Raw genomic sequence first — 26,637 nt, 5'->3', positions numbered from 1 at the left:
AGCCCCAGGACATAGTCTGTCACTTCCCAAGTAGCGGTCATATGTATAGTCCCATTGCTGTAAGTAGCACAAATCACATAAGTGATACTTCATGTGAATAAAGATTATAGAATCTGCCCCACAATTAAGTACAGTGCTGGCTGTACAAGTATAGATCTACAGATGTTATAAATGAGTACATAGCTCTTAAATATCAATTAGCATACAGACACAGGTAGTCCACAAATAACATTACAAGCTCACAGGTGATGCACATATGTACACAGACATTAGAGTGGTGCTGGACACGTATCATAGTAAGTCTGTGCCCATATAAGTAGTTCAGCATGCATAAGTAACAATTCTTCTCCAAGTAGTGTCCCGATGGGTGCTCCATTCTAAGTGTGTTGGCAGCCCATGTGCTTTTGATCAGAAATTTCATAGTGTCTGTTCGGCCCACCCATACGGGTTACTCAGTCTTGTGCTCTGCATTGTTGCTATGTAGTGTTGCGCAGGCCAAGTGCCCTCAGCTCCTTCTCAATTGCCTTGGCCTGAGATGGAGCCTTCACAGTTGTTTGTGTTGAATTTTACCTCAGCCGTGTCCCCTTAGCTCTTACAGTAGTTTATTATAGTTGTTTCAAAAAAAATGTGGTTATATAGTTTCTCCCTTCCTGGGAGTTTTACATTACTAGAAGGGCATGCCTGGCTCTGCCAGGTTTCAAATGCTGCCTGTTGTTCCAGGAGGCAATCGTGATGAGTGACTGATCCTACTGGTGCATATATTGCCTCAGGGAATCTCAAAGTGCAACGTCAGTCTGGCATTAAAATCTAGTGGGAGATTTTAATGCCAGAGGGGGGAGGGATAGCTCAGTGGTTTGAGCATTGGCCTGCTAAACCCAGGGTTGTGAGTTCAATCCTTGAGGGGCCATTTGGGGGTTAGTCCTGCTTTGAGCAGGGGGTTGGACTAGATGATCTCCTGAAGTCCCTTCCAACCCTAATAATAATAATCTATGATTGCATCAAACTTTGACTCCTTAGGACGGAGAGCTTGCTGAGCCCAGACTCTGATCCAGGCTAGGAGACGCCACAGTTTGCCAGTTTCTGAATAAGTTGGCTACCTCTACTATCTCCAAGCCACACTGCTCAAGGGCATCTAAAAAGAAGGCCCAAGATTCCTGTCATAAGACTTCCAAAGACCGTGCCCCAAGTTCTCCAGGAAGGGAATCTACTTCAAAGAAGATGAGGTCAACGGTGACTCGAGCCACTTTTTGGCTCCCATCAGTCTCTGATATTGTATGCATGAAGCTGTTGGTTCCTCAGTACCAAGAGCACTCTTAAATCTAGAGACTCCAAAATTTCAGGCTCTGATGGACCATTGGTACTGTCAGGGGAGCAAGGTGGCAAAAAAAGCTCTACCCTTTCACTTGCTATCAAAAAAGACCACTCCAGCTCAACTCCCTTTGGACCATTCAAGATTCACAGTACCATCAACTTCCTCAGTTACCATTATTTCAGCTCAGGTCATGGATACAGTACCGATAACACACTCAGTACTGCGGGAGTTTCATTTTCCTCAAGACCTAGCTGTGTCCAAGACACCTGACTCACTGTTGGTCAGGTCCAACTGTTCTTGGTACTGAGGCCCTCCAGATTACCAGACATGCATCTGGTGCTGAGAATTGTACCTCTCAAGTTTCTTCTGCTGCTCCACCACTTCAGAGTCACTTGGGAGAGGAGGATTCTGATGAAGATCTTGCCTTGGGCTCTCAAATATCTGTCCATAACGCTCCAATCCATTCCCATAGAGGCGCTTTTCCGTTATTGAGCATCTACCAGAAGAACACAGAGGGCAATTAGTGCAGAAGGCCAGCTGTTCACCAGAACATCTCTGCAGGCCTCTCTCAACGCTGCTTATACGCCATTCATTTGATATCTACAGCAATAGTTATGAAGAGGGCCTCCTGTCTTCAGCTCTTAGGATTTCCAAAGGAAGTCCAGAATACAATTGAAGACCTTCCTTTCCTGTTCACTGACACTATAGACAAATCTCTGCACATGTAAGCAATCGAGGGCCACTTTATGTTCTCTGGAGATCTATATACACATCCAAAAGAAAAAACTCAGTAGGTCCCAGACATCAGAGAGCCCACCCAATTCTCAAGTTCCCACAGATCATATGAACCTCAATTCAAGAGACAGAAGTTCCAGAGGGAAAAAACCACCCACTTCCCAACCCTCTGCTTCAAAGCACCAATTTTGATAGAGGGGTGGAGACCCTGAGCTGCCATCCCTTTTCATACCAACTGCATTGTTTCACCTGCCTTCTTCCTTTCAGCAGCTCTTTACCACTTCCAGCATGCTTGCGAATCAGTCACTACAGCCAAGTGGGTTTTGGAGATCATCTCCACAAGGTACTCCATCCACTTCACTTTTGTCTGCCAACTCCCCTTCCCCATCCCTCTTCAGGGACCTCTCTCATGAGCACCTTTTAAGACAGGAAATAGACTCTCTCCTATACTTGGGTGCTATAGAACCAGTTCCCATGCAGCACAGAGGGAAGGGGTTTTTTTCCAGGTACTTCCTGGTTCCAAAAAAAGAATGATGGTTGGACCCATCCTAGATTTAAGGCTACTCAACACATTTGTGAAAGCACAAAGATTCAAAATGGTCACACCTTGAAGCAATAATTCCATCTGTGGACCAAGGGGATTAGTTCTCAGCCCTCAATCATCAAGACACATTTCCATACTAATCCACCCATCTCACGAAAGGTTCCTATGTTTTACTGTCAGCCGGGACCATTTGCAGTATAAGATGCTTCCTTTTTGGCCTATCATCTGCTCCAAGGATCTGTTCAAAGGTCATGGCTTTAGTAGAGGCACATCTCCGCAGAAAAGGAATTCTGGTGTTCCCTTACCTAGATGATTGGTTTCTAAAAGGTTGCTCCCAGGATAAATCTGCCAGGGCAACTTGCAAAGCCATACACCTCTTCCTCACACTGGACCTACAACTGAACATTCAAAAATCCACCTTGATCCCTTACAAAGGTTAGAATTCATAGGAGCTTATCTCAGTTCAGTAGCTGTAAGAGCCTATCTCCTGATGCAAGATTTGTGGCCCTTTCCAATGTAGTCAAGCTATCTAAAAGTAGCCCTCAGACACCTGTCAAGAATTGTTTTTGGTGGTTGAGACATATGGCAGCTGATACTTTCATTATAGACCATGCAAGAGTACAGGTGCTTTGCTTCCAAGGATGGCCTAGGACTGTTTATTCACTAAGCAGACAGTCTAGCCCCACTACTGTCCATATCCACCTTCATAAAAGAATCTCTCAATTGGTGGAAATACCTTCCCAATGGCTGTGCAGGAGTCCCTTTCACCTGCCCTTCCCTTAACAGTTGTTATAACAATGGATACATGCCTCCTAAGTTGGGGAGCACATCTAGACACCCCTATGATACAGAGCAAATAGACACATTCAGAGGCGACTGTGCACATCACCCTCCTAGAACTCAGGACAGTCAGATATGCTTGCCTCTGATTTCTACCATTGATCAGGCAAACATATAAAGGTCATTATGGACAACATGTCATGCATGTTCTGTAGCAACCAACAAGAAGGGGCAAGAATCTCCCTCCCTTTGCTACAAAGCTGTCAAGCTTTGGAATTGGTGCATACACAATCAGATCATTGTCACAGCAGCTTACCTTCCAGGAGTGCAGAATATGACTGCGGATATGCTCAGCAGGCACTTCTCTCAAGACAATGATTGAGAGACAGAGTCCATCATACTTCACCACACATTTCAGCAATGGGGTACCTCTGAGATAAATATGTTTGCCATTGCCATGAACAAGAATTGTGTCCAATTCTGCTCCAGAGGCAGGCTGGATCACTAGTCCACGAGGGATGCCTTTTACCTTCAGTTGTTGTTGGGTCTAATGTTTGCACTCCCCCCGATGCCTCTAATATCAAAAGTTCTACTCAAAATAAAAAAGGACAAAGCTAGAGTTAATAGTTCTGACCGGGCTCAGACAGGCATGGTTTCTCTACCTGATACAGCTGGTTATGTACTCACCAATCATTCTCCAGGTCACCCCTCATTTTCTCTTACAGAATGATGGAAAGATCCTTCACCCCAATATCTGAGTTCTTTGCATCAAAGCAGGGCTAGTTGATGGTTCAGAGGATTAGAAACAACCAATTCAGAGGAAGTAAAAAGTTAACATAGTTATTATGGGGTTAGTGATGACACCTGGTCTGTGCTTCCAACGGGGCTGTGGGAGGCAAGAGATAAGGCAACCTGAAAAAACAGGAACTGTGGAAACATTAAGTGCCATACAGTCAACAGAACATGCCCATATAAAGCATCGAGCATATCCAAAAGAAATAGTAAAAACAGCTAAGCCATCAAAATACTAGCTAGCCTCAGCAAAATTACCAGGTTACTCTAAAAGAGTTTTAAGTGTACAATAACATTGATGTTGATAAAATTAGACCCTCGCTATGCTCTTGAATGAACTCATATGAAAAAATGATAAAAGACAAATTCATCGAACAGTCATAGGTGAACACTTTTCACGAAGTAATCACTCAACATCTGCCATCTGAGTTCTTTTCATCCTCAAAGGAAACTTGCACACCACCAAAGAGTTTGAGAGCTTAAAGTCATAACTTTGCTAGACACTAAAAATAATGAATATAATAAAGACACTGGATTTATGGTTTATTACAACAATCTGCAATCCACTAGCTCTCCCCCTTTTTGTCCTATGAGTACAAGCAGTGTTATGTAGCCACTTCACCTTGAATGGTCTCTTACAATATATGTTAACTAATACTAAACAATCTATTCCACTTTCTTTTAGCTATGACACTCTGAGTACCTTTCCCAGACCTGAAAAAGAGCTCTGTGTAAGTTCAGCTCTTTCACCAACAGAAGTTGAGCCGATAAAAGCAGCAAAGAATCCTGTGGCACCTTATAGACTAACAGACGTTTTGGAGCATGAGCTTTTGTGGGTGAACTCACTGCTGCTTTCACAGATCCAGACTAACATGGCTACCCCTCTGCTACTCAATAAAAGATATTGCCTCATCCATCCTGTCTCTAAAATCCTGGGACCAACACAGCTACATTGGTACTGCAAATAACAGTGTCTGCTCATCAGAAAATGTAGATGTGGAGACTTCTAGTACTGGAGGCAGAACTGGACTTGGTTACCAAGGTGACATGCTCAGAGAGAACGAGTATTCATTCAAACCCTACACTTTTTCAAATGTAGTCAACCTCAGTTGCGCTGATACATCATAGTCTGACAGTCTGTAACTGTGGTCTTACTCCAGCACCTAGGGAACAAAGTCCACAGCATAAAATTAAATTAAAAGCTCAGATTCAGCCAAGAGGCCCAAAGCTTGAACACTGCTAGAGACTATGTTTACACTTAAAACGCTACAGCAGCACAACAGCAGCACAACAGCAGCACTACAGTGTATCTACCTACACTAGTGGGAGGGGTTCTTATATCAGTATAGGTAATCCACTTCTGTGAGAGCTGGTAGCTAGGTCAATGGGCGAAGTCTTCCATTGCCCTAGCACTAGATATACCGTGGGTGTGGTTGGCTTCATTACATTGCTCAGAGATGTGGATTTTTTTATACTCAGAGAGCCATTGCTATACCAATGTCAGTTCCTAGCGTAGATCACCCCTAAGCTACCCTATCATCCCCAGAGGCAGCTTGTCCATAATATGTGAGAACTAATTTTGCTGGACTAGCATAGAGCCGTTTGCCCTTCTGCAACATGTGCTCTCCCTGGTCTGAGGCTGAACAGAGGGATGTACAGTTTGCATCTTTGGTCTAGTGAAGATATGACTGAGGCAGGAAATGGGCAGGGGCCAAAGGTACTGTAACCTGGTTTTTGCACCTCCCCCTATTCTTGTCCCGTTGGAAGCCTGAGGTAAGGTGGAGCAGCCTCAGGGCTGCTCTAAATTTATGCTAGATTTCAGCAGCCCCCAAGTAACAGTTTTGGCAGAAGAAAGCAATGAGCACCAGCCTGCCTCTGCCATACCTTCCACAGCGGGGGAGGCACTGTGGAACTCTTATGCTAGATCATTTTACCTAGAGGACATTGTTATTGCAGGGGCCAGTATATGCTTTGCCAGTGGTCCAGAGCAATGTAAAGGGGCTGCAACATAGTATCGCACTTGTCCCTGCCCCTCCAAGAGTGTCCACTTTTAAAAAAAAATTTTCTTCAATATGAGCAAGATAATCATGAATTAATTAAAACAAGTAGCTTTTTATTCTTCTATAATGTCACTATATTTCTGTGTTTTACAGCAAAAATTAGCATGACTTATTTCAGAGCTGGGCAAACTACGGCCCATGGGCTGGATCCAGCCCCTCAGGGCTTTGGATCCAGCCCACGGGATTGCCCCTGAGGTGCTATGGGCCCCATGCTGCTCTCAGAAGCAGCCGGCACAACATTCCTGAGATCCCCGAGCTGGGGGGAACAAAGGGCTCTGTGCATTGCCCTTGCCTCCAGGTACCAACCCCACCTGCAGCTCCCATTGGCTGGGAACGGGGAACCACCTTCGGGGGGAGGTACCTGGAGGAACAGCAAGGGCAGTGCACACATAGCCCTCACCTCCCACCCCCACCCCCCACAGGCCTGCACCTTATACCCTTCCTGCACCCCAGCTCCCTGCCCTGAGGCCCCTCGTACACACGCACCCCTCTTACACTCCAACCCCTTGCCCCAAGCCCCTTTCTGCACACCACACCGCCTCCCACACCCCACACTCCCTCCCGCACCCCAGCCTCCTGCCTCAGCCCTGCATACAATTTCCCCACCCAGATGTGGCTGTTGGCCCAAAAAAGTTTGCCCACCCCTGACTTATTTGCTAAAGCATTGCTAAACCTTTTGTCTCCAGTGTGGTCCTATATGCTGCTTAACCTAAAAACAGCCTGGTTGCAAGCACACTTTTAAAAGAAGTCATAGGCAAGATTTCTTTCAGAGGGGGCTGAGCACTTGGGACTGAGACATTGCAACACTCAGTGCTGGGTTGCCTAATTTCTAGGCACCTAGACCATCAGAGGCCCACCACTGCTAGCCACAAAGCCTGAGTTAGGTGCCCAGGTTCCCGATATGGATGGGTCTGAGTTAGACACCTTATAATACGATCCACAAAATCCAGCACACTAGGCAAGGAGCCACCTAAGCTAGCCAATGGGAGCTGCTGATTGGGGGAGGAGAGTGTGCCGAAAGCCCCACCCCTTTCTCAGTGATACGTGTCTGTGTACCGATCCATGAATGGGAATCCCTCTCTTGGTGTTAGCAGAGGTGGATTAAGATTTACTGGGGTCCTGGGCGCAAAGAACTTTTGGATCCCTCAGGGCCCCTCTCCCATGGGGGCCATGCCCCCTGCAGGTCCTCCTCTCCCCCTGCCCCTTAGCCAGGCCACAAGCTGAAGCTGGGCTGTGATAAGAGCCACACCAGCTGCCCAGGGAGATGGGGCACCATAGGGAGGCGAAGACCAAAGTGGTGGAGGAATCCCCTGCATTGCCCTGGGCCCCACTGCCTCCCTCTGCTGTCCTGAGCTCCCTTCCATGGCCTTGCATCACAGGCTCACCCCACTCCTTGCTTCTTTACCACACATGCATGTGTGCACTCGCACACACCTCACTCATAAGGCCAGCCCTAGTTTCACCTTATTTCCAAACTCCACTGCCTTCATGGATTATTGGCATCAGGATATGCGTGCCAAAATTAAAACACCCAGACTCAGAGTGGCATAAGCTCTAAACAGCAGCATTAAGATTTACATCCTCCTCCTCTAGTGGCCAAGATTCATGCCCTCTGTATATTAGGAGGCCTCCAACAGGGCCACAATGACAAGATTCACATTAGAGAGCCAAGATGAGTGAGGTCAAATCTTTTACTGAAGCAACTTCTGTTGGTGAGTGAGACAAGCGTTTGAGCTTACAGACCTGAAGAAGAGCTCTGGGTAAGCTCGGACCCTTGTCTCTCACCAACAGAAGTTGTTCCAGTAAAAGATATGACCTCACCCGTCTTGGCTCTAATAGCCTTGGCCCAACAAGCTTCAACAACACTGCATACAAAAATGGAGGAGTCATTAATAGCCCAGAGTGACCATTACACCAGGGCACTATTTTCAGGATTCATATTTCTAGCTTAATGTTGTTGTTGCACCAGGGCACTAGAACTCCCTGCATAATAAGATTCATATAGCAGGGCATGAGTGCTAAAAATACACAGTACAAGCACATTGGGATCCACACAGTAGGTTAGCAGTGTCAGAATGCATGCTTACAATAGAGTGGTGATGCACTCTGTCACTGAGTGAAAGGTTCAGCTAAACACAAGGGCACCTGCAAACAGCTGCACTAACAGCAGGATCTACACTATTGGTCCAGTAGGAGTTGCATGACAGGGCACTAATTCACAATCCCAATGCAATGGGATCCAGTCACCAGGTCTTTAGCATCAGAATTTGTACTTCCAGCCTAGTGTGATGGAATTATAGACAGAGGAGAAAAAGGCCTCTGTGATCATCCCATCATGGTCTAGCTCCCTGCCAGTGCAGGTCTGCTCCTTACATCATGTTTTGTCCAGACTCCTTTCAAAAGCCCTTGGAGTTTGTCTACACTACTGCGTACGTTGTTGTAACATCGCTCAAGGGTGTGAAAAAGCCACAGCCACCCCGCCCTGCCCCGAGCAACGTAAATTACATTGACTTAAAGAGATGTCTACACCGCTCCCACCAACAGAGCTTCCAGCTCTTATTGAAGTGGGGTATTACATTGATGGAAGAACGCTCTCCCATTGATGGAGTGCATCTTCACCAGACACACTACATCAGTGCAGCTGCATCAATACAGCTGTGCTGATGTAGCATGGTAGTGAAGACAAGCCCTTGAGGTTTCCAGTCCTTCCATGGGGAGACTGTTCCACAGCCTAAGACAAAGATTGCACTGCCAGGAAGGTTTCCCCTGGTAGATTTAAGTTCCCCACTCTTAATTTTGTCCTGTTACTCGAAGTACTGGTTTGTGCACAGCAGGGTAACCGTCTCAGGAGTCACTTTCCTGGTAGCGTGAGAGCTGCACATCAGCCCCAGCCAAAGGGGATCCTCACCTCCATGGTCTTGGGGGGATGGGAGGGAGGTGGTGTCTGTTTCACGAGAGGGTAGAGGGAGAAGAATATTGCACCCTGGACTTGTAAATGGCGAGGGGTACAGAGATGCTTGGCTTCTTGTAGGCAATTTAAACCACAGCAGGGAGATGTCCCAGGAAGGGAGGAGACACAGGTGAGTGGGGGGCTCTGGGTGTGTCCCGGGGAATCCCGGATTGGGAACTGGATGTATCCAGGATATCCTGGTCTGTAGAGGATATATCTTCTGGGACAGGAGGATCCCAGGCTCCGGGGGCAGATGTCCCAGGGGATACTGGGCTCTGTGCAGCGATGCACAATGAGGGGTGGGCACAGGAGGAGGCAAGGCAGAGGCTACCAGAGCTCCCGGCATCGACTCGCTGCACTCCAGCCCCTGCATTCAGCACTGCAGCTGCTGCAATCTGCAGCCAAAAGTTGTAAAGTCCCATCCCAGCTGCCGCAGGGAGAAGCAGCCAGGGGAGATGCAGCCCGAGCAATGCCTGGAGCAAAGCAAGAGAGCAGGTACTTGGGAGTACCCTGCGGGTGCTAGAGTCTACTAGGCAGGGCCAGCGCTTCTATTGAGGCGAACTAGGCAATCGCCTAGGGCGCCAGGATTTTCGTGAGGGGGGGGGTGGCAGGCGGCTCCAGTGGACCTGCCGCAGTCGTGCCTACGGACGGTCCGCTGGTCCCGCGCGGCTCTGGTGGACCTCCCGCAGGCACGGCTGCGGCAGCTCCGCCGGAGCCGCGGACCAACAGACCGTCCGCAGAAATGGCCGCAGGAGCGGCGTGCGGGGCAGCGAAATGGCTGTGTGCCTAGGGCATGAAAAACTCTAGCGCCGGTCCTGCTGCTAGGATGGGGCTTGACTGAGCCACAGATTTAAATGCTGCCAAAAGGGCTGTGAGAGCAGACATGGGCTCCATAAGCAAGTTTGACTGCTATATTTGGGGGGTGGGAGCGGGGCGGCATATGCATGCTGAAGCCAGTTCCACTGGCTCTCTCCCCCGGCTTGGAGTGGTACCTGGGCTGCCAGTGCTGTGGGGGACAACTTAATTGGGGGGGGTGGTCAGATGCTGCAGCCACTCAGGAAATTCAGATGCACAGTGCCTCTCCCCACCCCATTCCCCCTTCCTCTCTCAACTGTCCTTTGCCCCTAATCCCCCACAACCCCCTTTCCCACAGCCTCTTCCCCCACCCTACCCCACCCTCCTTCCCTCATTCTTCTCCCCACTCCCTCATTCTCCCCCAACGTCCCTTCTCTTCTCCCACCCCCTTTCCCCACTGCCTCTTCCCCTATTCTGCCCCCTCCCATTTCCATCCCCCAACTCACCTTCTCTTTCCCCCATCCCACCTCTCTTCCCCACTGCTTCTCTCCCCACCTTCCTTCCCCACTGCCTCTTCCCCAACTCCCTTCCCCCCATTCTGCCCCCCACTCTCCCATTTCTATGTCCCAACTCCCCCATTCCCCACTGTCTCTCCCAGCCTCACCTCTCTTCCTCCACTTCCTTTCCCCCATTCTAACCCTCTCCCCAAACAGTCCGAGCAGAGCTGCTTTGCCAGTAGCAGATTAAGATTAGTTGGGGCCCTGGGCATAAAGAACATTGGGACCCCCACATCCTCCCTCCCTGCCATGGGGCCCTGCCCCCTACTCCTCCTCAAGGTCATGACCTTGGGCTGGCTAAAAGCCAAGCCATGGTAAGAGCTACCCAGGGAGCCCAGACTGCTGTGGGGAGCCCTGGGCTCTCCATCTTCCCTGTGTGATGCAGCCTGGGGGATGGGGACATTGGCTGGGGGCTGCTCTCAGGTACCCTGGCCCCCTGCCCAGGGCAGGTGAAGGGCCCGGGCTCCACACAGCTGCCTGGGCTCCCTGGGTGGCTCTTATCATAGCCTAAGGCCAGGGCCAGCTCTAGGCACCAGCTTATCAAGCAGGTGCTTGGGGCAGCCACTCTGAAGTGGGGCGGCACTTTCAGGTATTTGGTGGCAATTTGGCGGAGGGTCCCTCACTCCTGCTCAGAGCGAAGGACCTCCCGCTGAATTGCCGAAGGACCTCCCGCTGAATTGCCGCAGGCTTTTTTTTTTTTTTTTTTGGCTGCTCGGGGCAGCAAAACCCCTGGAGCCTGCCCTGCCTAAGGCAGTGGTCCCCAAACTGTGGTGGGACACAGTAGGGCCTGGCTCAGCCCCTGTGGGGGGTGGGCAGAAAGCGTCACCCAGCCCTGCTGTGCCCCTAGCTCCACTCTGGCCCCGCCGCAACATCACTCGTGGTTATGTTTCCGCCCCTCAGCTCTGCTCCTGGCCACAGCCCCAGCCACACCTCTGGCCCCGCTCCTGACCACGGTCTCTGGCCATGCAGCAGCCCCCAGCTCCCTTCTCTGGCCCCCTCCCAGCCCCCAGCTCCCAGGGGGGCACAAACTGGGTAAGGGCAGGCAGAACTGGGGACCCCAGCCTAGGGTGACCATACATCCTGTTTTGGCCCCGGACATCCTGACTTTTTGGCAAAACTGGGCATTTGTCCCCTTTGCTTTTGCCAACTGATCACAAATGCCTAGTTTTGCAAAAAAAGGGTCTCAGGGGGTGAGTGGCTTGGGCTAGCTCTGCATGAGGCAAGGTAGAGACTTGTGCCAGCTCCAGCTGGGAAGGAGGAGGAGGAGGTAAGGGAGAGGGGGATCAGGCCAGCTTTATGCAGAGCTGGCAGGCTAGATCCACCAAAGCTCCCGGCACTGGTAGATTAGCAACAGCAGGGGCACCAGAATGGGGGAGGAGGGTCAAGGGGCCATGGCCCCATCACTTTTAAAGGTCACTTTAAAAAGGCCCCATCACTTTTACCAGCTATTAGGGTGAATGATAAGGAAAGGGGCGGAGAGAAGCCAGTGGTGGGCGGAGTCTATGGGGAAAGAGGCAGCACAGGTCTGGGGCCTTGGAGGAAGGGGCGGCGCAAGGGTAGGGACTCAGTGAGAAGGGGGCAGCATGGGGACAGGGTCTTAGTGGGAAGGGGCAGCATGGGGGCCAGAGCCACAGTTCGGGCACCAGTGGGCCCCCCTCACACTTTTAGGGATCTTCCGCCACTCCTGAGGAACAGTGGGACATATTAGGGAAAAAAATTCTTGGCTAGACACCAGACGAGACACACTACCTTTTAAAAGCCACAGCTAACGATAATAGTGAACGGCATTTTAATGAGAGAGATCGAGAGAGAGAGAGAGAGAGACCGCATGTAATCCACTCACTATCACTCTAATGGTGGCTATAACTCCCTTTCCACCACAAGCTTAGCTGAAGTGCCTAACTAGCCATGCAAGCTTTAAGGAGTCAATTGAAGTTCTTGCAGAATCCCATTTACCTCCTACGCTGTCTGTTAAGCACTGCTTAGCTTATTTAAGGAAGGTATGCCTTGGTTTCTAATCAGATTGACACTGGTTTTCAGCATTGATTTGAAAAATTACAATCTTTAGAATTTAAAAGAGCCATCACAAATATATAAATGAATATTCCCTTCCCAGGCCATCTTCCCCTCTGCACCAGCAGCAGTCAGAACTCAGGAAAATTAGCTCTCATCTGAAAGACTGAACTTGAGGAGGTCTCTAATATGCAGGACCCTACCAAATTCATGGCCATGAAAAACATGTCATGGACTGTGAAATCCAGTCTCCCTCCGTGAAATCTGGTCTTTTGTGTGCTTTAACCCTATACGATACAGATTTCATGGGAGAGACCCACATTTCTTAAATTGGGGGTTCTGCCCAAAAGGGAGTTGCAGGGGGGTCACAAGGCAATACTTCTGCGCTGCACTTCAGAGCTCAGTGGCCAGAGAGCAGTGACGGTTGGCTGGGTGCCCAGCTCTGAAGGCAGAGCTCCCACAGCAGCGGCGCAAAAGTCAGGGTGGCAATACTATACCATGCCACCCTTACTTCTGTGCTGCTGCCTTCAAAACTGGACAGCCGGAGAGAGGTGGCTGCTGACAGAGGGCCCAGCTCTGCGGCAGCAAAGAAGAAGTAAGGTTGGCAATACTATACCACGCTATCCTTACTTCTGTGCTGCTGCTGGCAGTGGCTCGGACTTCAGAGCTGGGCTCCCAGACAGCAGCTGCTTCTCTCCAGCAGCCCAGCTCTGAAGGCAGCGCTGGGGCCAGCAGCAGCATAGAAGGGTAGAAGTACTGTAACCCCCCCACCACACACACAATAACCTTGCGACTCCCTCACAACTCCTTTTTGGATTAGGACCCCCTACAATTACAACACCATAAAATTTCAGATTTAAATAGATGAAATCATGAAATTACTATTTTTAAAATCCTACGACTGTGAAATTGACCAAAATGGACCCTGAATTTGGTAGGGCTCTAGTTATAAGGAATAACCAGAATGGATTTGTCAAGAACAAATCATGCCAAGCCAACCAAATTTCTTTCTTTACTGGGGTTATTGGCTAGTGAAGGGGGAAATCAGTAGACATGATACAGCTTTTATCATGGCTGAATCCCCACTCTGGCACTTTGAGTGCAGAAGGTGGGGGCCCACAAGGATTTTAAACATTAATAATGGCCACTCCAGGCTTGTATTAAACTCCCAAGGTTACAGCTTTCTCTGACCTTGGCTTGGTAAATGCTGCCACCACCCAAATGCAAAAAAAAAAACAAAAAACAAAAAAAAAACCCCACACCCTTGGACCCTTGAAGGAACATTTGGGAATTCCTCCCTGTGGGGTACCCTCAAGCCCTTTCATCTGCTTCCCCCTCCCCACCCCAGGGAAGAGCTGAGAAAGAAAACAAAGGAAATTAGCTGTGCTACCAACTAATCAAACAACATGTACAAACCTCTTAGGACACTAAAAATCCAAATCTGTTCTTCAAAAGGGTAAATTTTATTAAAAACAAAAAGGAAAAAATGCATCTGGAACTTAGGCTTTTGCTAGATTTTAAAAGAGCAATTCCAAAAATTGAGCACCCAGACTAGCTTTCTCGGGGATTCAGCTTAAAGGTTACAAGCAAACAAAAGCATCTGGGGTTAGCACAGAGGAGATCCACACGTCAAATAAAGAAATAAACTGATCGCATCTAGCTAAACATTCCTAATTTACTTACATATTTGGGGGGTTTCAAGTAAGTAATTCTAGGTATGAGCTGATGAATTTTCATACCTGGCTCAAGCCTTACACAGAATTCCTGTAAAAAGCAACAAAGAGTCCTGTGGCACCTTATAGACTAACAGATGTATTGGAGCATGAGCTTTCATGGGTGAATACCCACTTCATCAGACGCGTATAATGGAAATTTCTAGAGGCAGGTATAAATATGCAGGCCAGAATCAGTCTGGAGATAACAAGGTTAGTTCAATCAGGGAGGATGAGCCTTCTTCTAGTAGTTGAGGTGTGAACACCAAGGGAGGAGAAACTGCTTTGAATTCCTGCTTACAGCATTACTGCTCTGTGTCTCAGAGAACAACAGATAAAGGGAAAGTCAATGTTTTCATTAATGATTTGGCTGCTGGAGCAGAGAGTCAACAAGATTAAATGCAATAAAGACAAGTGCAAAGTACTTCACTTTGGAAGGGAAAAATCAAAGGCACAACTACAAAATGGAGAGTGACTGGCTAGGCAGAAGTACCGTAGTACTCTGTAAAAGCAGCAAAGAGTCCTGTGGCACCGTATAGACTAACAGACATATTGGAGCATGAGCTTTCGTGGGTGAATACCCATATGGTCAGATGCATGAGCATTATAGTAGAGCACAAACTGAATATGAGTCAACAAGGTGATGTAGTTGTGACAAAAGATAGTATCATTACAAGGTGTAGACGGGGAGGTAATTGTTCCGCTCTACTTGGCACTGGTGAATCCTCAGCTGAAGTACTGTGCCCAATTCTGGGCAGCACAGTTTTGGAAAGATGTGGAGGGAGTCCAGAGGACAGCAACAAAAATAATAAAAGGTTTAGAAAATGTGATTCAGGAGAAAAGATTAAAAAAAACTGGGCATGTTTAGTCTTGGAGAAAAAAACAAAAACAAACAAACACCAACCCAAAAAACCTGATAATCTGCAACTTGATAACAGTCTTCAAATATGTTAAAGGGCTATTATAAAGAGGGCTCTGATCTATTGTTCTCCATGTCTACTGAAGGTAGGACAAAAAGTAATGGGCTTAGACTGCAGCAAGGGAGCTTTAGGCCAGATATTAGGGAAACCTTTCTAACTCTAAGTGTAGTTAAACTCTGCAATAGCCTTCCAAGGGAGAGAGTGGAATACCCGTCACTGGAGGACTTTAAGAACAGGTTGGACAACACCTGTCAGGAATTGTCTAGGTTTACTTGGTCTTGCCTCAGTCGAGGGAACTGGACTTGCTGACTTCTTGCTGTCTCTTCCAACTCTACAGCAATATGGTTCTGTGACTCTATGATGATGCACTCATATATTAGTTAAATTTCAACCTAGAAGCAGAAAAGGGAGTTTAGTTTAAGGAGGACAGTTGGGAGTTGTATCTTAAATACTTCAAATTCTACCATCCACACCAAGCAGCAGAACACTGCTCTAGCTCATTTTAAGAAACTCAAACTACCAACGGCCTAGGAGAAAGTAAATTGTACTCTTCAGTTCCACCTCTTGTGTAGTTGTTAGTAAGATGGGTCATAGAATATAGGTGATACTTACAGGATGGCAGATTGTGTATCCTGGAATGCAGAAACTAAAATAAATGTAGGGTCATTGTAAATAACTAAGTGAAGAAGCACTCACGGCAAAAAGGGTTTACCTGACCCTTGAATGTATAAATGGGAATATCAGCTAGGAATAGAGAGGTGACATTACATCTGTCTACACCAGTGGTAATAATGTATCTAATTCTAGCATCTACATTTTAAAAGGAATGTTGGAAAAATTGGAAAGAGTTCAGAGATGATCTGCAAGAATGGTTTATGGTCTGGAAAACATAAGAGGTTTAAAGATTTAGTTTACTGAGGATAAAGTTAAAAGCTGACAATCTCAATCTATAGTTACCTATACAGGAAAAAGAAATTTGATACTTCAGAGCTCTTTAATCTTTGAGAAAGCTCCAGTGGTAGGATGTTGTGTAGTCACATTGCTTAATGTACTAACGGCAGGTGCTCATATATAACAGTGCTGAATACAGTAAAGCAGTGTTCTCAATGACTGGTCTGCAGAGTGGCACCAATCCCTGAGATCTCCCTGACACAGTTTAAGAAGGCAACAAGCCAGTCCCTGGTATCAAAAAGGTTTAGAAACTCTGCTGTAGAGATCCTATGTAGATTAGAAATGGTCAGAGCTCAAACAAGGAAAAAATACATGTTTTTCCCACAGACGGTGATTGAATATTGGAACTGCTTCTTGAGGGCTGTGGTAGATTCCTCATTACTTTGAGTCTCTATGATAATGCTCTTGGTCAAAAACAAATTTAATAAGATTAAAATAGAAATAAGTGAGTGAACTCCTATGGCCTGTGTTGTGCAGGAGGTCAGCTTAGACGATAATCATGGCCCCTTTGGGCTTTAAAAATCAAAAATCTTTAATAGGTTTTTTTAAAATCATGGAAGTTCTGGACTCCAGGCAGAGCTGTGATAGAAATCCAGCCTTAGCTATAAGTATCACAGTACTGAGAGTTGTGAAGCATTCAGACTAATGATGTTCTACTTGTGGTGTATTTTTCTGATATATGACCCTGCAGATTTTGGTTGTGGGAGTGATTGTCCCCAGGAGATTAAGTGAGTCATCACAGTGCTTGTGATTAAATGTATGTATGTTGGAAGCCCTCAACTGAAGTTGAGATATGGCAGCTGTATGTCTTTCCCAGTAAGCATTGGCGCTATGAGGAACAGCCAAAGTTAAAGAATAGGATAAATAGAGGGAAAAACAGCCATGAAATATTAAAGCAGTTTCCAGAAGCAAACACCATAGCAATAGATAATTCAAGGCATTTTAAGTGAACCACTTCAGGCTTCACTTCCCAGACCTTTATTCTTCCAAGCAAAGTTTATTCCTTCACATGGTGCACTCTGTTAGCCATACACATGCAAAGTTCTTATATAACTAATATGAGTCTTTGACTTCATATGCTACCTAAGATCTCTTACAAATTCCATCTCACTTGAGACCAAAGAGAACTGGTGCGTAGCAATGCAGCAGAACAACAACGGTGTGTAGAAGATTTCTATTTCAATGTATTTTCTGTTACTCCATATCAGCCCAACAGATCAGATGTCCTGGTGTCAGATGATGACAAAGCTGGTGCCACTTTACTCTTTTCGGATGTTTTTTTAGGGCTGGTGGGGATCACTTTCACAGTAACGGGATGGATCAGATATGCTGGCATTATTCAGTTTGAGTGGACTCAGTTATTAGGGCCTATTCTGCTCTCTGTTGGTGTGACTTTTGTTCTGATTGCCATTTGCAAATTTAAAACTCTGACATGTAAATCTTGCAAAACACGTGATGAAAGTGCATCAGTTACAGACCAGTCTCCAAGTGGACAATCCGTTGTTTTCACTAGAATTAACCAACCTATAGCTTTTCATGGTGCTACAGTAGTTCAGTATATCCCTCCTCCTCATCCAGCCCAGGAAGGGATTGCTGTGAATCCGGCTTATCTGCATCCAGTGCTCACTTATTATGGTGTTGCTTCTTCCAGTGGATTAACAATTCCTTCCCCAACCTCTCCTCTGCACTCAAACTCTCATACTGTCCTCTCTCTGCATAACCCAGCTTTTACTGAAGATGAAAACTACCCTACTTATCTAGTAGCAGACACAAAAGATGAGAGGTTAAGTCTATTGACATGTTTATTAGTTAATATGGATATAGTTATTTGAAATTTTAAAGCACTTCATGAGTGCTAAGTAGTATTGTGATCCAGTCAAATGCTATTGAACCCCAGTGTTGTGGTGCTTCCTGTGTACAGTATTATTCATGTATTTATGTTTTAATATGCATGCTTTGATTTATGTCTATGTGATATCTTGTATTATTTACCTGGGAAATGGAAATGTCAAAAATTTGTTAAAACCACTGTCTTGAATGGTGTCTAATAGTTGTTTAGCAGCCATTTTGGCTACCTTTCTCTTTGGAACTTTGGCACCCTGTTGTTTGAGTTTGGCAGTCTTTTGTGGAAAGACTGGAAAGGACTGGTCAGGTGGTCACTAATCTGCCTAGAGACAAGTGGATATAAAAGCCCCCCACATGGGCTCTAGGGTGCTATCCTCCCTAGAACCACTGGAAGATCTCTGAGAGAAACCACCATAGCTACTTATCTGAGAAGTAATCCTGATCCTAATCCTGGTTCAGCAGTCATCAAAGGTCCGAGTCCCTCCTGTACCGCCTGTCATCCCCAAGCTCAGTGATAGATCGGATCCAACATATCGAGGCCAAGGCAGATGAACTTTGATCTGTGGAGTATAAATACCTTTGTCTGTCATTTGTAGAGGGACAGGGTTTTGGGCTTCATGCCCATGCATGCCACTGAGATATTTTGTACATATACTCACCTTATGTTAAATAAAGCACCTTTTTAGTTTACCTTTTCTTGTCCCTTATCCTTATTTGCAATGAGATCAATTAGATGATAGATCCTAATTCAGGGACAGCTGTACCTGTGACTTCTTAGCAGGGATCAATAACATCCTTAATTTCTTCCCCCGCATTGATACATGGTAACAATTTGCGACCCTAGCAGCACTCTTGATTTTGGCTGCAGTGTTAATTAATTATAATTTACTCAGTTAAGTCTTACTAAAGGTCCATTGACCTTGCGGGAGGTAAGCTGCTCTCTCAGCGGCAACGGGAAGACGATTCCGGCTCAGACCGAGGGGTCCATGGAAGCCATGAGGTTTGGAGCTCAGGTTGTAAGACCCATGGAAGCCACTAATTGGATTTCAGTGGCTCTGGCTTTTTGCTCAGGCTGTAAAAGCCCATGGAAGCAATCCACTGACTCTGACCCCGCAGTTAAGAGCCAAGATTTCTGCTCCAACACAGAGGTCCAGTGAGTTCAGTGTAAGGCTCTGGTGTAGTCAGCCCAGTGAGCCATAGCCCAGTCTGGTCAACAGGACCCAGAGAAAAACAGTTTATTGTTCCAGGCCTTTTCCTATGGAGAACTAATATAGAATCAGAACCCCATGGCTGGTAACCGTGGCTTCTGCTCCAGCATACGTGGTCTGGGAAGCTGCATTCTGCTTTGGTCTTTAGTAAGACCCAGTGAGCAACATATTCACTCTATTGCTAGCTCTGATTCCACAGTAGAGTAGTTAAGCAGCAACTGTCTGACTTTCATGGTCCATAGAACACTTATTGCCAAAGACAGACACACACTCTGTTTTATTCTACTGTAACATCATGAGCAGAATCATGAACACCAACAAGAAGTATGAATCTCATGGATGGAAAAAGCAGTGCAATAAAATCTTGCTGGAATACACTGTAAATTTGTTTGGAAAAGGGAAGAACTCATGGGAGAAGGATTTGTTTGTTGAAGATAATTCTCTAAAATGATTAATCATTAATTGGGAAGCCTTTGTAACAACCACTCCAAAACCTAGCAAGAAGCTAAGAAAAGGGCATTAATACATGGATTTGCAATGGTAGCAAAGGAGCTGGACAAATATATCAAGTCTCAGGAGGGTGCCATTTCAGAGATTAAATAACAAATTAGATCAAAACACTCTGAAATGGAGAAATTAACAGTACATGCCAATACACTATCTGCTCAGGTCTGTAACCAGACCATGCAAAGTAATCAACTGGAGCAACAGGTGAAAGATCTTAAATGTGTTTAGCAAAGAAAGACAAAGATAATTTTGTGCTAGCAATCAAATAGGCAGATCCACAGGCAGCCTTGAGAGAAATGGTTAAAGAGGTTAAGATTGCCAAAGAATGCTCCAGTAATCATGCCTCCTGTGATTTTAAAATCAATTTATTAAAAGAGAGGCTGAGGAAAACCCAGGGGGTGCTGAGTGCTATCCAGATGGACCCCTTGAGGGGATATGAGTCCCAAAACACCAGTGATATGGACTCAGATGGGGCAGCATCCTTTGGTAGCATGGATGCTTAGGAGGAAGATAGAAGACTGGTGAAATCAGTATGACCTTCTGCTCCCCAGCAAGATCTAGAAATGGTACCGTACAGGGAAAAGGAGGAGGGGAAATTATATCCTTCACTGGCCCCAATAACAACCAATGTTGTACAATACGGTACAAACAAACCCCCAGAGACCCGGTATGAAACAAAACTGTTTGGGCTGGAACAGGTCTGGGGCATGGGTAAAAATTTGGGAGCTCTCAACAAGGAGTCTTCTCTCTACTGGCTCACTAAGATCAGCAGTATGCCAGCTCTGAGCAGGGAGGGGACAGCCTCCTTAATACGAGAGTACATAAATGGTGATGATTTTAAGACATTGCCAGGAGATGTGCAAATGGCAAATGCCAGAGACATTGGGGAGGTATATGATGCTGTGTTCTATCTATATTATCTACATGAAAATATTACTGGCAAGTTTTATTCTGAGAAACAAAGATGAGGAGAGATCAGAAAAATATCTGGCTCGAAAAAGGTTACTTTATTGGCTGGTTGGTATGTCCCCCATAATAAATGGAATTGCTGTGACACCCCTGCGTTTAAAGTGGCCGTGGTCCAAGATTTATCACCTGCCATTAGAATCTCCAAGGGCCCGACAAATGGAAAAAATGTAAGTCTTAAGGAATTGGAAAGGTTAATGCAGGAAGCTTTTGAATTACAGAAGGAGGCTTACCCTGGTCATTAGGGTAATAAAATATCAGCTCCATCGTCTTCTGATAGAGGAATTGTTCAGGAAATTGGCTCAACAAGAAGGGGGTGGTCAGCATCCCATATCACCCAGTCATCAGCAGCAACGAGGAGGCCAAGCTCTCCCTCCTCCCTCTTTTGTAGCACCAATCTCAAACAATATGTGGGGGAGGCCTGTAACTACGGTTACCCTTGATGGAGAGTTTAGAATAGTTAATCAAGTTATGTTATTAGACACGGGTGCTATAACATCCCTCATTTGTACTAGAGTGGCTCCTAAAATCAAGAGACTACCAGTTCAGGAGATCATGTGCTAAAATAAATGCTATGCATCTTGGCCTGCGTTTCCCAACATACTTCTGCCCGTACCAGGGTTGGTAGCTCACTCAGAATTAAATTGGCAAAAGTTGATACAAAAGTGAGTTCGCAGCACCAGCTGCCAGACAGGGATCTGTATCAAGTCTGAGTCATGATCCTTAAAAGAATTACACACCAAACTGGCGGACATGCTGTTACATGCCGCCATGCATATCATCTCCGGCACCCTGAGTCTGACTACACTTCCATAGCTTCCAGTTCTGAGCAATATTGCTCTTCCTCATATCAGACAAGAGGTTGCCACTGGCAAGTTACTGGAGAAAGTATGCAGCAACTCAATCCTGCCACTGCACAATGACCTTTTGAAACCACCACGTTTGCCGGCATGTCACCCTTTATGGTCTTATTCTGGTCCATAACTGGGATTCCTGGGCACTGTGATAATACAAATAATAACAATAATAGTAATAAAATGCCACCATTCTGAAAAGTAAGGGAATGTCAGAAGTAAAAAGAAAAATACAACCTAGCAGAGACCATAATCGCCTGATCTGAATTATCAAAATTGAATTCTTTTGAAATATGAAGGTAAGAATGAAACAAAATACAGCTTGTGCTCACTGGGTGGGTGATACCTAATTTTGCCCATACATGGGAATAAAGCTGCAGGTCATACTGTCAGCCTGAACATTTGTATTAACATAGCAGTGATTTGTAGGTGTACTGAGTAAATTCCTTGTATATAATTTATTTGCATAATAGTAATGAGGAAATGTTTTCTTTGGCTAAATTGTTTATCATGTGATATGGGTGAATTTAAGTGGATTCCTGTCTGACAACATATCAGCAGCTACCACCAGTCTGTTTTAATCCTGAAGCAACCACCAACAGTCAGAGACAGCTGATACATCCCCACACACTAGAGTAATTCTTTCCTTTTCAATTCTTTCATTTGTCATATTCTAGTGTCACATCATACTTTTATTTAAAATAGTAGTGCTTGATACATTTTTCAAACAATAAATGTTTGTGCTGAAAAATGGCCTTCTTTCAAAACAGAAAATTTTCATAAAAAATGAAATACTTTTTTTTCAATTAAATCAGAAAATAAGAAAGTTAACTGGTTTATTTTTTCTCCCTTCCCCTCCTCCCCATTTTGACTAGCTCTATTACATAGGAACAAATAAATAAAATAAAAGGTAGGGGTATATTATGTATCCACACATACACACACCATTTGTATAAACTAACAGCTGCAGTGAGGTGTTGTCAGTGGGAACCGAAAGTATTCACCTCACTTGAGGGTACCAGCCCTGTGCAGGATTAGGCCTAACATAAGACAAGAGGGCAAATACTGGAGAAGGTACAAAAATTCCTTCTTACTTAATGTGAGAAATGTCTCTTTCAAATGCCTTCATCTTCTCAGCATCCGGTCTATATACTGTACTTAACTGTTACAGCAATTAGAATTTGTTTAAATAGTAAAAATCCCTGATTAACCTTATCATACTTGCCTATTTACTAGGTCAGAACATAGCCTTTCAGGAAATAAATGATGTAATGACCAACAGGGTAACATCTCTAAGGTGTTATTGTTTTACTTTGCACGTTGGTTATATCTATTTTTATGTTGTCTTTCCTTTATTTTCATGAAAAACAAGAACATCTGCTTCTGTCTGGTGAAATAAAACAGAACAAAATGAATATACTGAAAAATTGTGTTCCTTACTTTGAAACAAATGACACTTTATTTTGAATAAATATGTCTTCATAATCAGAGCCAGGCCTATGATCTAATTTGATGATACCTCACTTCTAATCTCTTCAACTCAAAATGAATATGTGTCTTCATGGTTGTTGATGCAGGTGTAACTTAATGAATTCAGACTAGATTTATCTGACATTTAGTTGCTCAAACTGGTGTCAGAAGCATAATATCCTTCAATTTTTTGTACCAGGCAATACCAGTAAACTGCCACAAAGCAATGTAAATCAGAAGTTTATCTTCTAGTCCATAAAACACCTCATGTGAATTTTTTATGAAGCTGTTGTGGTAATCTAGCCGTCCAGTCCCAGACCTGGACTTTAGTGTCCACCAGTCTGGTCCTGTCCCAAACCTGGACTTTTGCGTCCAAAGTTTGGGGGCTTACCTGAAACTCCCCCAAGCTCACTACCAGCTTGGATATTCTCGTGCCACCAGGATCAGGAATTAATCTATGGGGCTGATCCACCCTTTTCCTCCTCTGGTGTCCCCAACCCTCCTTGGTGGGACACCAGAATTCCAATCCCTTGGATGCTTAAAGCAGGAAAATACCCTTCCCCTCTTATCAGGCTTGCCTCGCGGCTAACCTGTGTGACCCAAGAAACCAGCTTTCTGCTTCCCTCAGGACAATGAGATGCAAAATACCCACAGCTGGGCTCTGCCACCCCCCTTGCTCCAGGAATGAGGGAAAAACTGTAACCACCAGAGACAGAGAATTCTTCGTCTCTTTCCCTGTAGTTCTGCTCTTTCCCTGGACCAATAGGAAAATAGCCACAGCCTGGCTTTTCCTTTGCTCCTTAGGAAAAGAACTTCACAAGGTTAACGAGAAATATTTATAGAAAAAAAGAAAGAATATAAAACATCATCTTGCATTAAGAAACTCAAATACGGCTCTTGCTTATAAGAAAATATAAAGAACAGTCTGATTTAAAAGATGCCAATTAAACCAGCACAACAAATTAACATACAGGTAAATACACCCCAAAGACCATCATAGCTGAATTACTTTGCGGTTTCCTGGGTACTTACAGATGTTTAGAAGAATATTAGGAGAGACACTTAGAGAAGACTTTGTTTCCTCATGCTAAGAAAACAACAAAGACCCCGAGTATACAAATTCCCGCCCCTGACTTTAAACAATCCAGTTCTCTGATTGGTCCTCTGGTCAGGTGTTCGGTTACCCTTTTCAGGTAAAAGAAACTTAACCCTTACCTTACCTATCCATTTATGACAGCTGTCCTAAATAAATGGCTGCCAGAATACATAGCATTCTCTTAGAAATCTAGCAAATGAATGGTGATTGAACTGAGGAGACATTATGTCACATAGCAATTTTTGACTGGCTGTTATGTATTATTATTTCAACAGCATATAAAAGTGTACTAGGCAAATATAAAAGAGAGGCCCTGTGCCCTGAAGAACTTACGGTCTAAGAAGCATGCACCCTGAAAAGGATTTGCTGAGTGACCAGGTTCTTAAAGTTTGCAGGTCTGAGGCCAGGGTCGGCTCCAGCGTTTTAGCCACCCCAAGAGACTGGGAAAAAAAAAAAAAGCCATGATCGGTGGCACTTCGGCGGCATCTCTACCGAGAGGGACCCACCACCAAGTTGCCGCTGAAGACCCAGACGTGCCGCTCCTTTGTGTTGGATGCCCCAAGCACCTGCTGCGCTGGTGCCTGGAGCCAGCCCTGTCTGAGGACTATATTTTAGATAAAATATATTGTAATGAGCGTGCACAACAGAGAAGTGGAAGGGAGAATAGGGTTTCAAAATAAGAATGTGAGGTTATTAAGGTATGTTATGTACCCCTCTTGAATGGTTTGATGTGTGTGAGTGCATATACTTATACGCACACTGAAGTATATTATACATAAAATTCACATAAGTTATTTTAACCTTACTTGTTAATTTCTATATTAAATGGCAGTAAGCTGGAAACAAAAACACCTACCTAATAGGCCAAATCTATCTATTATGAATTTTCACTCAGGTCAGTATTATGTATTATTTTTGTGTACTAAGTTACACCAGGGGTCAATATGATCCACTGTATGATAATATTTCAAAATCTGCATGAGAGTAAATGTCTAGAATATAAAATATAGATCCTCCATGTACTAAAGTGTCACTTAACTCCAGTTTAAAAGCTGCCAACATAATAATCTTATACCCAAGAATAATTTTGCTTAACCTGGCACACTGGATTAGGAGAAATTTGGGCATAGTTTAGTGGAGGATTCCAATTACCTTTTGCTTCTTAAGTCCCAGTGTGGATACGTTTTTCTGAACCTCTACCAAAACTCCTTAGATATTTGTTACCTGAAATACTGGAACAAATTCAGTCCTAGTGTCAGACATCGAGTTGAACTATTTACATTAATGGGAGTTGAATCCACTTATGTCAGGGCTGAATCGGTCTAATGTGCCTGAATTACCTTTATGGCAGGTGTTTCCTGCCAGATGATGACTGCCTGGAGGAGCTAAGGGCCTGAGGTGACGTTTTTTAGGCCAGATAATCAATAGCTTCCAGAAAATGCCCAACCCAGACCACCACTGTTGCTTTTACAAATCACTTTAAATTAGCTGGAGAAAATTATACATCACTGCCACCCTCACCCCATATAGTCAGAGTTAAAAGTTGAATGGAATGTTGCTGTTGATTGTGCATTTTGTTTACAGCACCAGTCTTTCCTAGCAGTTAAAGTTTGGCAAGTCTTCAAACTTAATGTAGTGCTGAGTTTGTAATTGTAGCTTTATGATCTTGGTTATATCAGGCTTACATGCAACCAAACCCAAGCAACCACTTGGCGCTCTGCATTTATGCAGACCTTACCTTATACCATGCAAGGTGTGCAATTCCTACACTTCTCCTGCATTATTAATAGTTGTTAAGTATTGATACCATGCTTGGCACTGTATGACACAGAAAAATTAATGGTTGTGGTTAAAAGCTGCCTTCAGGAAGTCATTTGCAATGTATAACAACAACTTTATTGAACCTACTAATTTATAAACAATAGTACAAATTCTGTGCCAGTAGGTGGCGCTGTTTATATGCAATATCTGTATATATGCATATCTGCACCTATAACTTTTATATCGCACTCTCATAACAGTCTCCGTATTGAGGAGGTTGTAGTCTAAACAGACAGAACATGGCAAGGGAGCTAGAGAACTGTACTAGTTTAGAGTCTTTTATTTCCCAATAATGAGTGGGTGACCACAGGTTAGCTGAAGTGAGCTATCTTCTGAGAATTTCATAAAAGAAGTGTGTTTTCAGGAAAGGATGGGGGCTTGCGACAATAAGATGGAGAGGGAACATGGAAGAAGGCACAGAAATGGGAGACAGAAGAACAGGTGAGAAGGGATTTATTGGTGAAATGAAAGGGGTGGGCACAATAGGAATGGCAAGAAATGAGAACAGAGATGTAGAAAGGAGCAGACCTGTGTTGAGCCTTGAAGATATGGTTGGCTTGGGCTTAATACAGGAGTCAGTGGAGGCATTCAGAGAGATGACTTACATGGTGTGAGCAGCAGGTGAGGAAAATGATTTTAGCTTCTACAGAACTGGAGAGAAGTGGCACAGGAATTGTGAAGGCCAGTGCATTTTAGCAGTAGGCAAACAAGAAGAGTCAGATTCATAAGAGGAGGCTGAAAAAGAACCA

At 45.0% G+C, this 26,637-nt stretch overlaps 1 protein-coding gene across 1 annotated transcript; it reads left to right on the top strand.

Moving 5' to 3' along the window:
- The first annotated feature begins 7,895 nt into the window (after positions 1-7,895).
- Positions 7,896-17,953, top strand: TMEM174 (transmembrane protein 174). Its single transcript, XM_032771646.1, has 2 exons — positions 7,896-7,935; positions 17,238-17,953. Exons 1-2 carry the CDS (start codon positions 7,896-7,898, stop codon positions 17,951-17,953), a joined length of 756 nt encoding a protein of 251 aa, XP_032627537.1.
- Positions 17,954-26,637: the final 8,684 nt, after the last annotated feature.

The sequence above is a fragment of the Chelonoidis abingdonii genome, chromosome 6, assembly GCF_003597395.2.
Source record: "Chelonoidis abingdonii isolate Lonesome George chromosome 6, CheloAbing_2.0, whole genome shotgun sequence".
NCBI lineage: Eukaryota > Metazoa > Chordata > Testudines > Testudinidae > Chelonoidis > Chelonoidis abingdonii.
This window is presented reverse-complemented; position numbering and strand designations above follow the sequence as displayed.